General features: G+C 34.5%; 1 protein-coding gene across 1 annotated transcript in view; it reads left to right on the forward strand.

Annotated features, from left to right (window-relative positions):
* The first annotated feature begins 8,462 nt into the window (after window positions 1-8,462).
* LOC138307289 (dedicator of cytokinesis protein 9-like) overlaps window positions 8,463-22,774 on the forward strand; it is a 74,647-nt gene continuing 60,335 nt past the window's right edge. The window contains exons 1-10 of the mRNA XM_069247942.1: window positions 8,463-8,473; window positions 10,797-10,962; window positions 11,671-11,738; window positions 15,260-15,343; window positions 18,626-18,787; window positions 19,136-19,354; window positions 19,973-20,178; window positions 20,358-20,465; window positions 21,467-21,552; window positions 22,178-22,431. Coding sequence (XP_069104043.1) covers window positions 10,833-10,962; window positions 11,671-11,738; window positions 15,260-15,343; window positions 18,626-18,787; window positions 19,136-19,354; window positions 19,973-20,178; window positions 20,358-20,465; window positions 21,467-21,552; window positions 22,178-22,431 — 1,317 coding nt within the window. The 5' untranslated portion in view covers window positions 8,463-8,473; window positions 10,797-10,832. The remainder of the gene's footprint in view (window positions 8,474-10,796; window positions 10,963-11,670; window positions 11,739-15,259; window positions 15,344-18,625; window positions 18,788-19,135; window positions 19,355-19,972; window positions 20,179-20,357; window positions 20,466-21,466; window positions 21,553-22,177; window positions 22,432-22,774) is intronic.

A 22,774-nucleotide genomic window follows, 5' to 3' on the forward strand; every position in this document is an offset into this window, starting at 1 on the left:
TTTTCTCCAGGTACTCTGGCTTTCCGTCATGAAAAATCTTACATTTCCTTAATTGACCATGCTTGTTAATAGGACGTTAAGCCAATCAAAGTAAATCTTTTATTGACTTTTGACATTGCTTTATTTTCAACTTTTGAATTTGAAGTATAGAAGGCCAAGACATAATACATTATATTATAACAATATAATAGATATATGTGAGTGAGAGGTTTGTGGCGCCATGCTGCTTGATATCATTGGCAGTATCCTTCAGTGTGCTAACACTATAATTAAAGGGAATACAACATAATTACAGTGAAACCTGCCTTATAGCAACCACCTCTGTATAAAAACCACCTGCTTAATAAGACCACTTTATTATGGTACCAAATGTCAATATCAGCTTGGCTATAGAGACCAATTTTCCCTTGTCCTTTGGGTGGTCTTTATTAAGACCACACACGCCTTAATAAGGAAAAGCAAGGGAGGCTGTTTCATAGGCTTTGATAGAATAGGTTCACAAAAATATAATTTAAATTTTACATTTTTTATCAACACTGGCTAGACCAGTACATTGCTCACACTTTCAATAAATATTATTCTAGATTATGCTGTAGAAATATCACAACACAACATCACATTTTTATAACAAACACTCTTAAAAATAATTTATGTTTATATAATATATTCACCGTCAATCATAAGGTTTATGTAAGTTGTTGTAATAGGCGTATAACGAACTATGCTTATAACACAGTCATTCCGTTGGTCGTAGAAAGTTAGTCATGACATATTTTGCTGAATGTACTTTTAACAAAGTCCTCTATTAAGCTAACAAGGCTTCCTGTGAATGATAATATTGATCATGATGAGAGTGCAGGAGAGTTTTCCAGGGCAGACATTTTGTAATTAGGCAGAAAACAGTAACCTGTCAATCAAATTGATGTTGAAAGGACACGGGTCATAGTGTCCTGATCTATTGACTGTGAGGTCCCAGGTGTGAAATAGTACTTATACATACAGATATACAACTTTACCTCCAATATGGGAAGATTTGTTCAGTTACTTCATAATTATGATTCTCATATACACCTCTAGTTTTGTATATGACCAAGTTATAAATTTTAAGGCTGTTCTAGCCTGGTTTTCAAGCTTAATATGATTTAAAAAAAATCATCCAATATTTGTTTTTGGTCAACATATTAGCCACTCCAGGGTATAAGCCATGCTCCCAGTTTCCAGGTAAAAAGGTCAAGGTTAATACTCGGTAAAATACATAATAATAAAGATGTGTCTTGTTTTGTTTCACAATGACCATTAATTGTGGCAAATCCCATACTTTACATCACACGTGTAAGGTAATCTATATACTGTCGGTAAGATATAATAGTGTTAATCAATTGTAGGGTTTTATCCTGACCATGTAATAAATCAGCGTTTGGTTAAAAAGCTGGAGTTATATCAGCCAAACCAAAGGTCATATCTAAACCTGGATAGACATCTTTTGTCACCTCCCACACATTTGTGTTATAAGGTTTAATGTTATGGAAAGCTGAATGTCATTTGCTTACTATATGTGGAAAGCAATCTGACATGCAAGTGTTTTAAACATAGACTAGGCACTACTTTATAATATAAACATAGACTAGGCTCTACTTTATAATATAAACATAGACTAGGCACTACTTTATAATATAAACATAGACTAGGCACTACTTTATAATATAAACATAGACTAGGCTCTACTTTATAATATAAACATAGACTAGGCACTACTTTATAATATAAACATAGACTAGGCACTACTTTATAATATAAACATAGACTAGGCACTACTTTATAATATAAACATAGACTAGGCTCTACTTTATAATATAAACATAGACTAGGCTCTACTTTATAATATAAACATAGACTAGGCACTACTTTATAATATAAACATAGACTAGGCACTACTTTATAATATAAACATAGACTAGGCACTACTTTATAATATAAACATAGACTAGGCACTACTTTATAATATAAACATAGACTAGGCACTACTTTATAATATAAACATAGACTAGGCTCTACTTTATAATATAAACATAGACTAGGCACTACTTTATAATATAAACATAGACTAGGCACTACTTTATAATATAAACATAGACTAGGCACTACTTTATAATATAAACATAGACTAGGCACTACTTTATAATATAAACATAGACTAGGCACTACTTTATAATATAAACATAGACTAGGCACTACTTTATAATATAAACATAGACTAGGCTCTACTTTATAATATAAACATAGACTAGGCACTACTTTATAATATAAACATAGACTAGGCACTACTTTATAATATAAACATAGACTAGGCACTACTTTATAATATAAACATAGACTAGGCACTACTTTATAATATAAACATAGACTAGGCACTATTTTATAATATAAACATAGACTAGGCACTACTTTATAATATAAACATAGACTAGGCACTACTTTATAATATAAACATAGACTAGGCACTACTTTATAATATAAACATAGACTAGGCACTACTTTATAATATAAACATAGACTAGGCACTACTTTATAATATAAACATAGACTAGGCACTACTTTATAATATAAACATAGACTAGGCACTACTTTATAATATAAACATAGACTAGGCTCTACTTTATAATATAAACATAGACTAGGCACTACTTTATAATATAAACATAGACTAGGCTCTACTTTATAATATAAACATAGACTAGGCACTACTTTATAATATAAACATAGACTAGGCACTACTTTATAATATAAACATAGACTAGGCACTACTTTATAATATAAACATAGATAGCACTACTTTATAATATAAACATAGACTAGGCACTACTTTATAATATAAACATAGACTAGGCACTACTTTATAATATAAACATAGACTAGGCACTACTTTATAATATAAACATAGACTAGGCACTACTTTATAATATAAACATAGACTAGGCACTACTTTATAATATAAACATAGACTAGGCACTACTTTATAATATAAACATAGACTAGGCACTACTTTATAATATAAACATAGACTAGGCACTACTTTATAATATAAACATAGACTAGGCACTACTTTATAATATAAACATAGACTAGGCACTACTTTATAATATAAACATAGACTAGGCACTACTTTATAATATAAACATAGACTAGGCTCTACTTTATAATATAAACATAGACTAGGCACTACTTTATAATATAAACATAGACTAGGCTCTACTTTATAATATAAACATAGACTAGGCACTACTTTATAATATAAACATAGACTAGGCACTACTTTATAATATAAACATAGACTAGGCACTACTTTATAATATAAACATAGACTAGGCACTACTTTATAATATAAACATAGACTAGGCACTACTTTATAATATAAACATAGACTAGGCACTACTTTATAATATAAACATAGACTAGGCACTACTTTATAATATAAACATAGACTAGGCTCTACTTTATAATATAAATAGACTAGGCATACTTTATAATATAACATAGACTAGGCACTACTTTATAATATAAACATAGACTAGGAACTTTATAATATAAACATAGACTAGGCACTACTTTATAATATAAACATAGACTAGGCACTACTTTATAATATAAACATAGACTAGGCACTACTTTATAATATAAACATAGACTAGGCCTACTTTATAATATAAACTAGACTAGGCTACTTTATAATATCTACTTTATAATATAAACATAGACTAGGCTCTACTTTATAATATAAACATAGACTAGGCACTACTTTATAATATAAACATAGACTAGGCACTACTTTATAATATAAACATAGACTAGGCACTACTTTATAATATAAACATAAACATAGACTAGGCACTACTTTATAATATAAACATAGACTAGGCACTACTTATATAATATAAACATAGACTAGGCTCTACTTTATAATATAAACATAGACTAGGCACTACTTTATAATATAAACATAGACTAGGCACTACTTTATAATATAAACATAGACTAGGCACTACTTTATAATATAAACATAGACTAGGCACTACTTTATAATATAAACATAGACTAGGCACTACTTTATAATATAAACATAGACTAGGCACTACTTTATAATATAAACATAGACTAGGCACTACTTTTATAATATAAACATAGACTAGGCACTACTTTATAATATAAACATAGACTAGGCACTACTTTATAATATAAACATAGACTAGGCACTACTTTATAATATAAACATAGACTAGGCACTACTTTATAATATAAACATAGACTAGGCACTACTTTATAATATAAACATAGACTAGGCTCTACTTTATAATATAAACATAGACTAGGCACTACTTTATAATATAAACATAGACTAGGCACTACTTTATAATATAAACATAGACTAGGCACTACTTTATAATATAAACATAGACTAGGCACTACTTTATAATATAAACATAGACTAGGCACTACTTTATAATATAAACATAGACTAGGCACTACTTTATAATATAAACATAGACTAGGCTCTACTTTATAATATAAACATAGACTAGGCACTACTTTATAATATAAACATAGACTAGGCACTACTTTATAATATAAACATAGACTAGGCACTACTTTATAATATAAACATAGACTAGGCACTACTTTATAATATAAACATAGACTAGGCACTACTTTATAATATAAACATAGACTAGGCACTATTTTATAATATAAACATAGACTAGGCACTACTTTATAATATAAACATAGACTAGGCACTACTTTATAATATAAACATAGACTAGGCACTACTTTATAATATAAACATAGACTAGGCACTACTTTATAATATAAACATAGACTAGGCACTACTTTATAATATAAACATAGACTAGGCACTACTTTATAATATAAACATAGACTAGGCACTACTTTATAATATAAACATAGACTAGGCACTACTTTATAATATAAACATAGACTAGGCACTACTTTATAATATAAACATAGACTAGGCACTACTTTATAATATAAACATAGACTAGGCACTACTTTATAATATAAACATAGACTAGGCTCTACTTTATAATATAAACATAGACTAGGCACTACTTTATAATATAAACATAGACTAGGCACTACTTTATAATATAAACATAGACTAGGCTCTACTTTATAATATAAACATAGACTAGGCACTACTTTATAATATAAACATAGACTAGGCACTACTTTATAATATAAACATAGACTAGGCACTACTTTATAATATAAACATAGACTAGGCACTACTTTATAATATAAACATAGACTAGGCACTACTTTATAATATAAACATAGACTAGGCACTACTTTATAATATAAACATAGACTAGGCTCTACTTTATAATATAAACATAGACTAGGCACTACTTTATAATATAAACATAGACTAGGCACTACTTTATAATATAAACATAGACTAGGCACTACTTTATAATATAAACATAGACTAGGCACTACTTTATAATATAAACATAGACTAGGCACTACTTTATAATATAAACATAGACTAGGCACTACTTTATAATATAAACATAGGACTTTATATTAAACTAGACTACTTTATAATATAAACATAGACTAGGCACTACTTTATAATATAAACATAGACTAGGCACACTACTTTATAATATAAACATAGACTAGGCACTACTTTATAATATAAACATAGACTAGGCACTACTTTATAATATAAACATAGACTAGGCACTACTTTATAATATAAACTAGGCTCTACTTTATAATATATACTTTATAATATAAACATAGATAGCACTATAAACATAGACTACTACTTTATAATATAAACATAGATAGGCACTAACTTTATAATATAAACATAGACTAGGCACTACTTTATAATATAAACATAAGACTAGGCACTAACTTTATAATATAAACATAGACTAGGCACTACTTTATAATATAAAACATAAGACTAGGCACTACTTTATAATATATAAACATAGACACTAGGCTCTACTTTATAATATAAAACATAGACTAGGCACTACTTTATAATATAGTTCTATAAAACATTTTTTAGGCTCTACTTTATAACATAGACTAGGTAGTCACTACTTTAAGAATAATATAAACATAGACTATGCACTACTTTAATTAATATAAACATAGACTAGGCACTAACTTTTATATAATAAACATAGACTGAATGGCACTATTTTATAATATAAAACATAGACTAGGCACTACTATTATAATATAAACATTAGGACTCAGGCACTACTTTTATTAATATAAACATAGACTAGGCAACTACTTTATAATATAAAACATAGACTAGGCACTACTTATGAATATAAACATAGACTAGGCAACTTTATCAAATATAAAAATAGACTAGGCTCTACTTTATAAATATAAACATAGACTAGGGCAACAGTTTCCAAGGTAAATTCACTTAGCATCACTTTGACCAGGTAAGTCCACCTAGCGAGACAGTTACCAAGGTAAGACACTTAGCAAATAGTTACCAAGGTAAGGTCACTCTAGCATCACATTTAACCAAGGTAAGGTCACCTAGCAACAGTTACCAAGGTAAAGGTCACATAGCAACAGTTACCAAGACAAGGTCATGATCATTAGCATCACTTACCAAGGACAAGGCCACCTAGCAACAGTAGAAAGGTAAGGCCATCTAGCAACAGATACTTAAATAAGGCCACTTAGCAACAATTACCAAGGTAAGGCCACCTAGCAAAAGTTACCAAGTTAAGGCTACTTAGCATCACTTACCAAAGTAAGGCCACCTAGCAACTGTTACTAATGTCATGTAACCTAGCAACTATTATCATGGTAAAGCCAACCTAGCATGTTAATATGGTAAAGCCACTTAGCAACAGTTTACAAAGGTAAGGCCACTTATACAGGCAACAGTTTACTAGGTAAAGGGCCACTTAGGAACAGTTACTGAATAAGGCGAACACTTTAGCAAAGTTACAAAGGATAAGGAAGGCCACTTAGCAACACTACTTAAAAAAGGTAAGGGCCACTTAGCAACATTTACAAAGGTTAAGGCCACTTAGCAACAGCTACTAAGGTAAGCCACTTAGGCCACTAAGGCAACAGTTACAAAGGTAAGGCCACTTAGCAACAGCTACTAAGGTAAGGCCACTTAGCAACAGTTACTAAGGTAAGGTCACTTAGCAACAGTTACTAAGGTAAAGCCACTTAGCAACAGTTTTACTATAAGGAAGGGTCACACTTTGCAACAGTAAAGCCCACTTAGCAGTTTTAGCTTTAGCAACAGTTTACTAAGGTAAGGCCACTTAGCAACAGTTACTAAGGTAAGGCCACTTAACAGTTAATATGATAAAGCCACTTTGCAACAGTTACAAAGGTAAAGCCATTTAGCAACAGTTACTACGGTACCTGTATATAGCTAGCATTGTAATTTTGATCACTTCATTTATTATTTTTATGTATGAGATTCAAAGCACCTATGAACTGCTATAACAACAATGACTTATTTTATTTTTCAGTTTGAAGAAGCCAGAACCATTACCCAAACATGTCTTTGAAATAGATGCTGAGGAAGAAGAAAAAGAGGATGTAGGTAGTTTTTGCTGATAATTGTCATGTTCTTAGTGGTACATTTGATGAAATATAATTCAGTACAATAAAATATAATCATGAGTGAAAAAGAGCTTATTGTTCTAGTGAATGAAATAATAAAATCTTCTTTGATTGTATTCCAGGATGTGTCCAATAGAAATTCCATGGCTACCACGATTACTAAAGAAGGATGGTTGTTTAAAGGGCCTGATGGAGGCAAAGAAAACATTATCAGTTTTACAAGGGTAAATATTCACAGTTATCTAATCTTTGATAAAAAAGGGGTTAGATGAACCAACCAATCGTCACTTCTCTCGGATTCTAGGAAGTTTTTATAGTTTGTTTACTATACACACCGTAGTCCAACAGTTTTCATGTGTATTGGTATCATTGTATGGTAGTATCCAATTGTGATTCTTAAGTGCAGTGAATTTCCAGTGAGAAAGCAGTAAATTGTGCCAGAATGATTTAATCACAAGATACACACAATGAATAGTATTCAATGCTAGCTGCAAGTCGAAAGGAATGAAATGCACAGTGACATCTTTTCAGTGGCCCAAAGGAATAAAATTCACAATGACTTCTTTTAGTGGGTTGTTATGATAATTATAATTGGTTGATTCTTATAGATACCCGATTTGTGTTGTATCAAACAAAATTGTTTCAAAATGGAGTTTTACGTTTGACTAAATATGATTGTTGTTCAGCAATTTAAACGGCGTTACTTTGCCCTGAAACAAGAATCAGATTTTTCCTACGTGATGAACATCTACAACGATGGACAGGAAGCTTTGACACAAAAGGAGCCATATTTCCTGGACCATAGCCTGTAGAGGCCTGCAAGGTAAGTCACCATGAACAGTACTGGTAACATAACCATTGGATGACAAGGTAATTCATAATTTTATAGAGGTACTGGTAACATATCATTGTATGAACAGGTAAGTCCCACAAGTGTATATACTGGTTACATACATTGTATGACAGGTAAGTCACAATGTGTATACACTGGTAAACATACATTGGATGACAGGTAATGATATAGAGATATAGTCACAATGTATATATACTGAGTACCATACATTGTATGACAGGTAAAGTATCCACAGTGTATATACTACTGGTAGCATAACATTGTAAATGACAAGGTAAGTCACAGTGTAACATATCCTGGTAAACATACATTGTAGTGACAGGTAAGTCCACAGTGTACATATACTGGTAACATACCATTGTATGACAGGTAAGTCACCATGTGTATATACTGGTAAACATACATTGTATGACAGGTAAGTCACAGTGTATATACTGGTAACATTACATTGTATGACAGGTAAGGTCACAATGTTATATACTGGTAACATACATTGAGGATGACAGGTAAGTCACAACGTACATACTGGTAACATACATTGTATGACAGGTAAGTCACAATGTATATATACTGGAAAACATTCATTGTATGACAGGTAAGTCCCAATGTATATACTGGTAACATACTTTGTATGACAGGTAAGTCACAAACGTACATACTGGTAACATACAATTGTATGACAGGTAAGTCACACGTATATACTGGTTAAACATACATTGTATGACAGGTAAGTCGCAGTGTATATACTGGTAACATACATTGTATGACAGGTAAGTCACAATGAGTATATACTGGTAACATACATTGTATGACAGGTAAGTCACAACGTATACATACTGGGTAACATACATTGTATGACAGGTAAGTCACATTGTATATACTGGTAATCATACCATTGTATGACAGGTAAGTCACAGTGTATATACTGGTAACATACATTGTATGACAGGTAAGTCACAATGTATATATACTGGTAACATACATTGTATGACAGGTAAGTCACAACGTATATACTGGTAACATACATTGTATGACAGGTAAGTCACAATGTATATACTGGTAACATACTTTGTATGACAGGTAAGTCACAGTGTATATACTGGTAACATACATTGTATGACAAGGTAAGTCATACAATGTATATATACTGGAAACATACATTGTATGACAGGTTTAAAAGTCAACAGTGTATAGTACTGGTAAACATACATTGTATGACAGGTAAGTCAACAGTGTATATACTGGAAACATACATTGTATGACAGATAAGTCACAATGTATATACCTGGTAACATACATTGTATGGACAGGTAAGTCACAATGTATATATACTGGTAACATACATTGTTTGACAGGTAAGTCACAATGAATATATATACTGGTAACATACATTGGATGACAGGTAAGTCACAGTGTATATACTGGTAACATACATTGTATGACAGGTAAGTCACAGTGTATATACTGGTAACATACATTGTATGACAGGTAAGTCACAGTGTATATACTGGTAACATACATTGTATGACAGGTAAGTCACAGTGTATATACTGGTAACATACATTGGTATTACAGGTAAGTCACAGTGTATATACTGGTAACGGGTAAATACATTGTAAAATGACAAGGTAAGTCACAGTGTATATACTGGTAACATACATTGTATGACAGGTAAGTCACAGTGTATATACTGGTAACATACATTGTATGACAGGTAAGTCACAGTGTATATACTGGTAACATACATTGTATGACAGGTAAGTCACAGTGTATATACTGGTAACATACATTGTATGACAGGTAGGTAAGTCACATATGTGTATATACTTGTAACATATACATTGTATGACAGGTAAGATCACAGTGTATATATACTGGTAACATACATTTTATGACAGGTAAGTCACAACGTATATATACTGGTAAACATTACATTGTTATGACAGGTTATCTTATCTTTACAATGTAATTAATTTTGCAAATTGTTCTATGTATATTCTGAAAATTCTGGGAGCCAACATCGGCTTTTCCTCATAGTACATTAAAATTTTAGTTATCCATAGCAACCTATAAAATGGCTACCCATGGCCTTCGTCAGGGAATGGTTAAAAGGGACCAGTAGAATTAAATGAAGTGTTTAAGCTCTGCTGTCTATTACAAAATGTAAATACCTACTGTGATCTATTAGTGGTTGAAGTATTAAGTAATGTGATGCAATTATCAGGTACTCTATAATAAAACAGGTGAACTTACAGAATTTGCTTCATGAAATTTATAATCAATTTTACTTCAGAATCCTAAGAAGGGCAAGTACTGCTTTGAGTTGAAAATGCAGGAGAAAGCTTCCTACTCGTTTGCAGCAGAGAACGACACTGAATGTAACGCCTGGATACAGACTCTAAATAAGGTCATCAACGCTGCAGAGACTGCCTCCAATGTCTCCATGGACAGGATCAAAGGTCAGTTGGTCAAGGGTTGCATAAAACATGATTGGTTTAATAAGTAGGTCAAAGGTTACAGTTTTTTCTTTGGAATAGTGAAAAGGTCAAAGTTTACAGAATAAGTTTATGGAATTGTTCTGTAGTCTGTAGGTCAAAGGTTGTAGAATGCATGTAATTCCATTTGAATTACATTCAATGGGTCATAGGTTAGACAATGCAAGATAAATCACTTTTCACATGAAGTACTTATTACCGATTTTTAAACATCCTGAAGTCAGTAGTAATCTTGCTGATCGAGTTAGATTAGTTTTTATCCCCATTTGTCCATCTGTCCTTCTATCTGTCCAAGTAAAGTTTGTCAGCACTCTCATGGCTTTGTTTCTTATTTATTTATCACCAAATTATGCACTCTGACACAGGTTTGTATGTACAGATTCTGTACATGTTTGTGAAATACCTTCAAGTAAAAAAATCATTCAATAGTAGAAGGCTAGTTATGTCTTTGTTAACATCTGTACTTGTGCGTTTGTGACCAGCTGTCCCTATAATATACAAAACATGGATCAGTTCACTATAATTACAGTCACCTGTGTATAAATAATCGAAATATCCAGGACAAATGTGAATTTCAGCAAAGGGGACATGTACATTTATTATGTATATACTAAATACTCAGTAAGCTTGTGATATATTTTGTGTAACTGATTGTATTACTTTGTTTTTCAGAGGAAACAAGTACACCTGAAAAGTCCAGTGATAAAATAGAACATAGCATGCATCCAGAATTACAGAAGGTAGGAGTGAAGAGATAGAGAAATAGAGTATGGGGGTGGGGGGAAGAAACACATAGCATGCATCCAGGGTTACAGAAGGTAGGGATGAAGAGGGATGGAGGAATAGAGGGTGGGTGGGTGCGGGGGGTAGGTAGAACATTAGCATGCATCCAGAATTACAGAAGGTAGGAGTGAAGAGATAGAGAATAGGAGGGATGGGGGTGGGGGTTGAACATAGCATGCATCCAGGGTTACAGAAGGTAGGGATCGAAGAGATGGAGGAATAGAGGGTGGGGGTGGGGGTTGAAACATAGCATTGCATCCAGAATTACAGAAGGTAGGAGTGAATAGATAGAGAAAATAGAGGATGGGGGTGGGGGTAGAACCATAGCATGCATCCGATAATTTACAGAATGAAGTAGGGAGGGAAGGGAGTGGGTAGGAGGGTAATACAGAAGGGAGGATGAATAGATGGAGGAATAGAGGGGTGTGGGGGTGGAGAACAAGTAGCATGCATCCAGAATTACAGAAGGTAGGGAGTTGTAGAGATAGGAGGAATAGAGGAGGGGTGGGGGAACATAAGTATGCATCCAGAATTACAGGTGGGAGCAATGGGGGGGAGGAATAGAGGGTGGATGGGAGGTAGTAGCATGCATCCAGAATTACAGAAGGTAGGAATGAAGTAGATGGGAGGAATAGAGGGTGGGGGTGGGGGTAGAACATAGTATGCATCCAGAATTACAGAAGGGAGGAGTGAAGAGATGGAGGAATAGAGGATGGGGGAGGGGAGGTAGAACATAGTATGCATGCAGAATTACAGAGGGAGGGAGGGAAGTGGATGATAGAGGTGGGTGGGAGAATGAAGAGATGGGAGGAAATAGAGGGATTAATAGAGGGGGGGGTGGGGCGTAGAACATAGTATGCATCCAGAATTACAGAAGGGAGGAGTGAAGAATAGAGAAATAGAGGGATGGGGATGGAGGGTTAGAACATAGCATGCATCCAGAATTACAGAGAGGGCGGAATGAAGAGATGGAGGAATATAAAGGGTGGGTAGAACAAGGGGAAGGGGGGAATGAAGAGATAGAACCAGGTGGGGGTAGCATGTTACCCAGGGTGAATTACAGAAGGTAGGGAGTTAGTAGATGGAGGAATAGAGGGTGGGGGTTTGGAGGTAGACATAGTATGCATCCATGAATTACAGAAGGTTGGAGTGAAGTAGATGGAGGAATAGAGGCTGGGGGTGGAGGGGTGGGGGGTTAGAACATAGCATGGAATTACAGAAGTAGGAGTTAGTAGATGGAAGAATAGAGACTGGGGGTGGGGGATAGAACATAGTATGCATCCAGAATACAGAAGGGAGGAGTGAAAAGATAGAGAAATAGAGGATGGGGTGTAGGGGGGGGGTAGAAAAACGTAACATGCATTCCAGAATTAAAGAAGGTAGGAGTGAAGAGATACAGGGAAAAAGGGAGATGGGGTGAGGGGGGGGGTGGAAATGTACAGCATCCAGAATTACAGAACGGAGAGTGAAGAGCTAGAGAAATTAGGGATGGGGTGTAGGGGGGGGGGGGTTACGTTAGCATGTCATCCAGAAAATTACAGAAGTATGAGTTAGTAGATGAAGAATAAGAGACTAGGGGTGGGGGATAGATAAAAAAAAAGGAACATTGTAATCATCCAGAATTACAGAAGGGAGGGAGTGAATGAGATAGATGAATAGAGGATGGGGGTGGAGGTAGAACATAGTATTCATGTGCGGAATTACAGAAGGTAGGAGTTAGTAATGGAGGAATAGAAGGAGGGGTGGGGGTAGACATATTATGCATCCAGAATTACAGAAGGGAGGAGTGAAGAGATAGAGAAATAGAGGGTGGGGGTTGGGGGTGAGAACATAGTATGCACCAGAATTACAGAAGGGAGGGAATGAAGAGATGGATAGAATAAGAGGATAGGGGTGGGTAGAACATAGCATGGGTCCAGAATTACAGAAGGTAGGGAATGCTGCGATTGAGGAACAGAGGGAGGGGGATGGGGTAGAACATGAGCATGGCATCCAGAGGGTTACAGAAGATAGGGATGAAGAGATGGAGGAATAGAGGCTGGGGTGGAGGGGGGGGGTTAACAGTAGCATTGGCATCAAGGAATTACAGAAGGAGTAGGAGTTAGTAGAATGGAAGTAATAGAAGGCTGGTGGTGGTGGATAGAACATAGTAATGCATCCAATTACAGAAGGGAGGACGTGAAAAGATAGAGACATAGAGGATGGGGGTGAGTGGGGGGGGTAGAAACGAAACATGCATCAGATTAAAGAAGGTAGGAGTTAAGAGATTAGAGAAAATAGAGGATGGGGTGGAGGGGGGGGTAGAAAGCCCGATACATGCATCCAGAATTACAGAACGAATGAGTGAAGTAGATAGAGAAAATAGAGGATGGGGGTGTAAGGGGGGTGGGGGGGTAGAACGTATCAATGCAATCCAGGAATTACAGAAGGTATGAGTTATGTAGATGAAGAATAGAGGACTAGGGGTGGGGATATGAACATAGTATGGTCATCCAGTAATTACAGAAGGGAGGAGTGAAGAGATAGAGAAATAGAGGATGGGGGTGGAGGGTAGAACATAGTATTCGATGCGGAATTACAGAAGGTAGGAGGTTAGTAGATGGAGGAATAGTAGGGAGATGGTGGGGGTAAGAACATATTATGCCATCCATGGCAATTTATAGATGGGGAGGAGCTCGACTAAGAGACTGAAGAGATAGAGAAATAGTGGGATGGGGGGTGAGGGTAGACACATAGTATTCATGCGAGAATTACAGATGGGTAGGAGTTAGAAGATGGAGGAATAGAGGGAGGGTTGGGAGGTTAGAACAGATTGATGCATGTCCCAGAATTACAGAAGGAATTTACAGAAGGTAGGAGTTAGTAGATGGAGGAATAGAGGGTGGGGGTTGGAGGTAGAACAATAGTATGCATCCAGAATTACAGAAGGTTGGAGTTAGTAGATGGAGGAATAGAGGGTGGGGGTTGGAGGTAGAACATAGCATGCATCCAGAATTACAGAAGGTAGGAGTTAGTAGATGGAGGAATAGAGGGTGGGGGTAGGAGGGGGTTAGGGAGATGTAGAATCACATGATCTGAAATGACAAGTTAAAAGTTAGATGGTGATGGAAATAGTATAGTGAGATCGGAGTGGAAAAAGGGATTGTAATTTCATTGCAAAATATTTTATTGTTAACAAATATTATAGATACATTTAACCACATAGAAAAAGAAGTTATCGACAATTGGATCAGACAATAGGGTATAATACTAGGCCTTTCCATGGAAAGGGAGTGAAGCAGTGAAGACTATGGAATTATTGTGGTTAAGGATGTGTTGCTTGAATAGGAGCTAAATATATACACTTTGTCTATGATTTTCTTTTCTCCAATTAATTTTACTGTAATCAATGTTTTGAGGATGCACTTTAGATATCTAGCCACATATTTGAAACTGTAGATCAGTAATACATATATATATGTATTGTTTCATATTACAGTATAATCGAGAAACAGATTCCACGCTGGCCAAATCTCGACAGGAAGGAAGACAGAACCTGTTTAGGGTTTATCCTCATATGAATGTAAGTTTGGGGACTGAAGCAGAGGATTAAGATTTGAGTATACTCTAAATAAACCATGAAGTGGTTAATGATACTCTAAATAAAATATCTGATCTGTACCGTGCTGGGATGAAGGGCTACCAAGTCTGTTCAGATAAAATAATCTGACCTTCATTCAAGGCCACAAATTGCAAAAAGGCTAAAATAGATTAGATAAACAGTCCACTTTGATAACGATATCAAAATGATGTTCGGACACAGAATGAGATTTAGATAGATATTTTTATATTATCGTACATTTCTGTGTTGAAAATGCAATAATTAACATATCTTTTTACGAGTAAAATCACAAAAAACAATTTTCATGAATATATCTATAATGCGTGTTTTTATTTCAAATTAATTTACAACTATAACGATGCAAATATGTGCATAGTATTTTGAGTAAAAATATAAAAAATGGATATATATTATGTATGAATTGGAGTAGCATACAGGAAGGCACAAAAACTTACATTCAGACAGATTTTTTAGAACAAGAAATATAAACTTAAAATAATAATTTTCCTCTATGAGGTATTGCTAAAAAATTGAGAATGTTTTTATGGGCCGAGCCCCTTTTCTTATACCTAAAAAAAAATATGTATACCTATATGTTTTACAGAAACTTTATCCATAACGTTTACTAAAAAGCAGAACATACAACAATGAATTTCTGATAATGTAATTTTAGATACAGTGGAAGTGTAGATTTAAAAAAAATCATTATGATTTAAAAATTATACTAATCCTTAAAATCCTTATTGTGAATTTTGTATGATTTCATACCTGAGATTTTAATAATAGTCTATGAACATGAACATACAGAAATGAATATGAATAAATATATATTTATGATTAATGCTGTAACCCTCCTTGTATGACTATAACAATGTAGATTCGATAAAAGGGTGAAAAACATATTAGCTTATCGTTCATAACACACTACCAGACCTTACGGAAGATTATGTATAAATCAATTAAACATTATTTGTATAATTACAGTCGTCTTATGACTGGATCCCCGAATTGACTATCAAGGTTCCCTTTAGATGAAAAGTAGTTGAATTTAGAACTATTTTTTTTCTGAATAAGTCAACTCCATTATTAAATTTATCATACGAATAGATATCAATACATTTGGTGTGTTCATTAGTGTGTAAGATAATTCTGCAAGGTCATGAACAGAGGATGTTGATTTACCATTTGAATATTACATACATTTCATTTTAAAATATGGAAGGACAAGGAAAATGTACCAAGACCGGGATTGATATCCCGGGGTTTCCATACATTCAAATCACAATCCTAACGATGTAGACTGAACTACCTGGTCAGATAATCGACAATCCAAATACCCGCTATATCCTCCTCCTTTTTTGAATAATAGCAACCCTTTCAAACACCACAACCAGAATTACAGTGAGTTCGATGAATGTCAATTCTGTAACAGGAGGAGAGAAAAACATGTATCTTCCTGATTATTACATAACCGACAATCAAAGTCTGATGGCTAAAATATATTATCTGGTTATTTTATCTCCCTTTTTTTCAATTAAAAATTTAATGCTTAGAACCGTACTGTGGATAAAAAAATATAGTTTGTTTTACTTAATATTGACATATTTTGATGCACACTGGGATAATATCAAAAAGCTAAATACGTATCCGCTAGCTACCACATGTTGATTGAATGTATTACTCAAATTGTAAATAAATGTAATTACTTAATTGTGCCAAGTTTAGAAATATACACAACACTCTTTTGTAATGATTAATATTCATGTGTAATATCTAAAAAATAGATATGCACGAGATACGGCGGACCAGGACCGCCGATGTTTTGGACATCTGCTAGATATTTCAGTTTCAGGTTACCTGACCTATTAATTTTACAGTCACGCAATGCTTTTTCAATTCACAATGTATCTAAATACAGACTGGAGGAAAAATTTATCTGTAAAGCATTTATGGGGAATATTTGAATCCTGACAAAAACCTAAATACAAACTTTTGGATTTCCCTGGACATTTTTTCCCCATTTTGTTAAATGCGAAAAATATATTAGAGTCATATAGATTTATTTGAAAAACATCCGAATTTCAGCTCTTTTAGTTATTTACATTCGAGCAAAATTAATACCAGTACAATTAACGGTTCAATCTCAAATATCATCATAAAAAAATTGTTGATCGTCTTTTTTCCTGTGACCGTCGATGTAAAGTTGGAAAGCACATTAGTTGATATTATACAAGCTGAAAAGACCAGACGGATTCTAATGTGACGTCCACAACACGCTTATAGCGAGAAAATAATATGCATAAATGGGTGGTCAAAAATTTGACCCCGCTATCGACGGCTAACGGGTTATATCCCTGTCCGCGCGCGTACGGAGAGGTTTCAACACGGACTGTGCTAATAAAGCCATTTCAAGAAAACAATTAAGAACTTCTTGGGGATATCAAAGAGCCTGAGAGAAACATGAAATTACGTTGGTCTTACATAGAAATTATTATTGAATCTTTTATATCATAGTATACAACAATGATTATCAGACAGCAGGTGAGTGATTTAGGATCATTGGGTCCTTGTTCCCTTTATGGTCCAATAAAGTATTTTTAAGCCAATGAAAATGCTTATTACAAGCAAGATTGTATTTTAAACATATATTTACATTTCCGAGTGTTTCATCACTATATGAATCAACCAACTGATGAAAACAAACATTTGCCAATGAAATCACTATGAATACACTATGAATACAACGATTCTCGTGCATCGATCAGCTGATTTCAAACATAACGCCAGTTTCATATCAATAAAAAATAGTCCCCCACAACATTTTAATGTATAATCTTGAATGTGTTGTTTCTTGATATAGAATCAACAAAGGTTGAATGTAATAAGTCAATCAAATCTTATTTTAACTATATTTCTTGTTTACCGTTCGTCATTTGCAAAAAAAGTCGACCGGAAGGCGGAAGCTTGAAAATGCGACATTGTGGATCGACTTTGTCATCCAGCTGTTCCATTAATCTTGTTTCTTCGTCGTATTTGGGTGTCATAATTTTAAATATAATATAATAACCTTTCATAGCGGCTAATGTAAATATATGGATTGAAGTAGCTTACATATTCTCGTGGAGCATGTTAGCGCTCCTCGGAAGATATGTAGATATCTTCTGCTATTCATAGCCGCTATGAAAATTAGAAAAATAGAAAAATACATTCAATCCCTATATAATCATCAATTTTAATCCACAGAGATGTTTGCCGGAGGATGAGGAGGATGAAGAGGAAGGGGACGAAATTAACGTTTATCCTTCCCAGTACCGAGAGCGATTTATGTTACGGTTACTGGATTTCAAACTCAAACTCCAGTTTAACCTTGGCGATGAATTAAAGTGTGGAAATAAATATTGTAACGTAAGTATTAAATTCTGATGTTTACATCACATGGTCTGATGGGTAAGAATTATCTCTGCAGCTACATAACAGTGTATCACTTCTTACATATTTGTTATTATAAAAGAAGAGAAGAAAATTTATTTTACGACCCATATTATGTTCTATAGTAACCAGAATGATGATACTGAAACCTAACTTTATACTGAAAGTTTCTTTCTCTAACATAGGAAAGTACAGATTCATTCTAATATTTTCGTTTGGACAGAGTTATAACCCTTTGAACCTGTTACTATTTATTATTCCCCCACCCCCAGCACCCTTCTTAACTAAGATTTCCTGTTTTATGTAATATTATATACATTGCAGCCAGAGCCATTCTTTCTGACATTCTGTCTGTATGATGCTAAAGAAGGACGAAAGATATCCGAGGATTTCCACATGGATCCTAATGACCCGCAGATCAAGGAAATGATTCCCTCAGATGTTCTCCATGCCTCGGACCGGTTACACACAGTGGAGGGGAAGAACTCCTCTCCGGACCTCAGGGGACTGGAGGAAAGCTGGATCCTAGCTCAGAACAGACAGGTACAGGGGTCAGATTGGGTTCAGAGGTCATCAGATTGTCAGATATGACTTCAGTAGTACTTCAATCAGAGCTTGTGGAAGTTATAAAAACCATTTGAGATTAAAGAGGTACATGGGGCTAAGCTAGGGAGGTTGGAATGATGATGAGAAGAATGAGAGTTTAGTGAAAGCAAATTTTAGCACAAAGTCGATCTGGAACAGGTTAATACAACAAGGAATTAGCGCAATCACCGAAATAGCTTTACAAAAGATAAAACAGAAAATAAACAGAGTTGCTAGTGTGAAATTGAAATAGCTGAAATAAGATAACCTCTGAAATATGTATTTATGATGTTAAAGTAAAGCATGTTCAGATCCAGCAAATTGAAGGGAGAAAGGAGCTGAGAGAGTGCAATGGTGTCCAAATAGCAATACTAGTGCGACTATTGCGAGGCTTACTATCAGGGTAAAGTTTTGTCTTGCTGAATATTCTGTCAACAGGTATCATTTAGGGACGGTATCACAAGTTTGAAATGAGAAAAATAACACCACAGTGTTGTATATGAAGTTGATGTTTGGTGAATACAGTTTTTAACGAGTGGAGGATTTTTCTCAAAATTGTTTGTAATTTTTATCCAGGGTGTATTTTCTGTAATCTGCTGCCATTCCGAGGTGTACCTGTTTGTAAGGATAGAGAAGGTATTACAGGGCCCGCTGTCCCAGGCCACCGACACGTACCTCAAGGTCGGGGAGGCCGGCCGTACCGCCGCCAAACAGTACAAACAGATGAAACAACTGTGTAACAACATCGGCCATTACAGAATGCCCTTTGGCTGGGCCGCAAGGTATGTAGTAACATCTGCCATTACAGAATGCCCTTTGGCTGGGCCGCAAGGTAAAAATTTCATTGCTTAAAAAGTTACAGACATTTCTACGAGTTAACATTATAAAGGAACTTTTTGGAATTTAATAAGTTCAAAAGCAGTGCTTATGAGTTTGCTGTCATCATTTTGTCTATTTTCAGACAACTTGTGTCATCTAATTATGGTCCATCCGAGTTGAAGATTTACAGACATGAGGGATCAAAACTATCCGAGGACGACGTCATTAAACATTTACAAGATCTCAGAAAGTAGGAATTAACTCAGCATTTAGGTCATAACGACAAAAGTAAATCCTACAAAACATGATAAAGTGTTTACAAAAATACAATGAATTATAAAAACCTTTTAATCAAAGAAAGGTGGATGCTTATAAGCAGACAAAAAATCTAAAAAAATCATCAGATGGTGGGCTATTCAAATCGCTTTTCGTCTGTGGTCCGTGGTCCGTGGTCTGTCTGTCCGTTCACTATTTCTCAAAAAGGGCTGAAGGGATCTTTCCCAAATTTTATATGTAGGTTCCCCTAGGACCCTAGTTTTACATATTACATTTTGGGACTGATCGGTTATCAAGATGGCTGACCGACCACCATCTTTGAGTTTGGTAGTTGAAGTTTGTTACCGCTATTTCTCAGAAAGTACTGAATAGATCTGTCTCAAATTTCATATGTAAATTTCTCTAGGACCCTAGTTGCCCACATTGCATTTTGAGAATTTTTGGGACTGATTGGTCAACAAGATGGCCGACCGGCTGCCATCTTGAATTTTGATAGTTTCCACTATTACTCTGAAATTACTGAAGGGATCTCTCTCAAATTCCACAAGTAGGCTTTCCTTGTTGTGCATAGTGTCTATTGGGACTGATCGGTCAACTAGATGGTCAACCATCCGCCATCTTGGATTTCATTGTTGAAGTTTGTTACCGATGTTTCTCATAAAGTACTGAAGTGAACTATCTCTCTCCATTAGCAGACATAGATCATTCTTTGGTAGGCGCCAAGATCCCTCTGGGATCTCTTATTTTATTGTGAAATTAGCAGAAGCAAATAGGATTCAGAAAAAAATGGTTTATACTATGTAAAATGGAAAACTGTTGTTTCAATAACAATTCTGTTTTTACCCTAAAAAATCATATAATTCAACAATTTTGTGAAATATTTTCTGTTTCAAATCCTGCGCGCAGAATTAGAACTGTTGCAGATTGATAATTTTTGTAATATTTATGATGTAAATGTTTGTTGTTTTATTTCAGACCAGAGAAACAGGGAAAGCTACAGGAAATCCCTGCCACATTTAAAATCAGTCTCCACAAATTAGGAGTGGACCAACCTCTATCAAGTAACTAGTTTTATCTAAATAACATTCCCTAAATTAGCTAGGTTTTGTTGTATGTCCAAAATTGATGTAGATAAAAAGTCAATCTTGTGACATTTAAATGCATTGAAGAAATGTTCTTCAGTTGCTTAAATCATTTTACTTCTAAACTTGCAACTGCAAGTAATCAAGATGATTTATGATTTAGTAGACCCTACTTTAAAGAGAACATCTTTCCATACATTATGTTTTTTTTTGCTCATCCAGCTTAGCGTTGAACTAGTAATATAGAGGTCTTCTGAGCAGAGATTGGCTGAATAGGAAATATTGAAAAAAGAACCAACAACATTGACACAATCACTTTATAATTTTGGCGCTATCGAATTGTAGCAATTAATGATGAATTTATGCAATCATACATATGGGCTGTATAATAATTATAACTAGGAAATACAATTAGCACAATCCAATTTTAGCACAGCATGTCTAGCACAAAAAAGGCTAAAATAAGATAACCGCTATAATTTGTAGGTAGTCAACAAGGATATAATCATGCAACGTGAATGCTTGATACTTGAAGGACCATAAAGATAATAAAATTTGATATTTTAGCTTTATTAAATCACCATTATTTTTTAATGAATTACAGATTCCTTGACCACATCGTTGATACCAGTAAAACCGTTTCCTACGCCACCCCCGGACCCGCCTGCAGTGGAAATTGACGAGTTTGTGCCAGATAAGGGCCACCTTTGTGATACATTCGACAGCTACAAAAATAACTTGTATGTCTATCCAGTTTGTCTCAAGTACGAACATCAGAAATCCTTTCCCAAGGCTCGTAACATATCCTGTTGTGTAGAGGTTCGCGATTCTGACGAGGACGGAGCACTTCCTTTAAAGGTACAAGGATGTATGCTAGCTGATAATCTAGTCTTTTAGTTCATTTTCTTATTAGAATTGGCATGGAAAAATGTGTCTTGTTACCTAAGGCTAATTAAAAATAGATTAAATTATATTTAAATCTGCTCCATGATCTTGTGGTCTGGTAATTAATTCTTATGAAAATTAAGGTTACATTTTAAAACAAAAATAGAAAAGTTGCACCAAAATGTTTGTGTATTTGCTCGGATTTACCTACACAACGCTTACTTTGAGAATCTTTATCCAGTTACTGATGTTTCAAACTGTAGAATTGTAGTGATTTTCATTAAAGGATGAATAGTTGTATCTCCATAAATACACA

This window comes from Argopecten irradians, chromosome 14 (assembly GCF_041381155.1).
Source record: "Argopecten irradians isolate NY chromosome 14, Ai_NY, whole genome shotgun sequence".
NCBI classification, from domain to species: domain Eukaryota; kingdom Metazoa; phylum Mollusca; class Bivalvia; order Pectinida; family Pectinidae; genus Argopecten; species Argopecten irradians.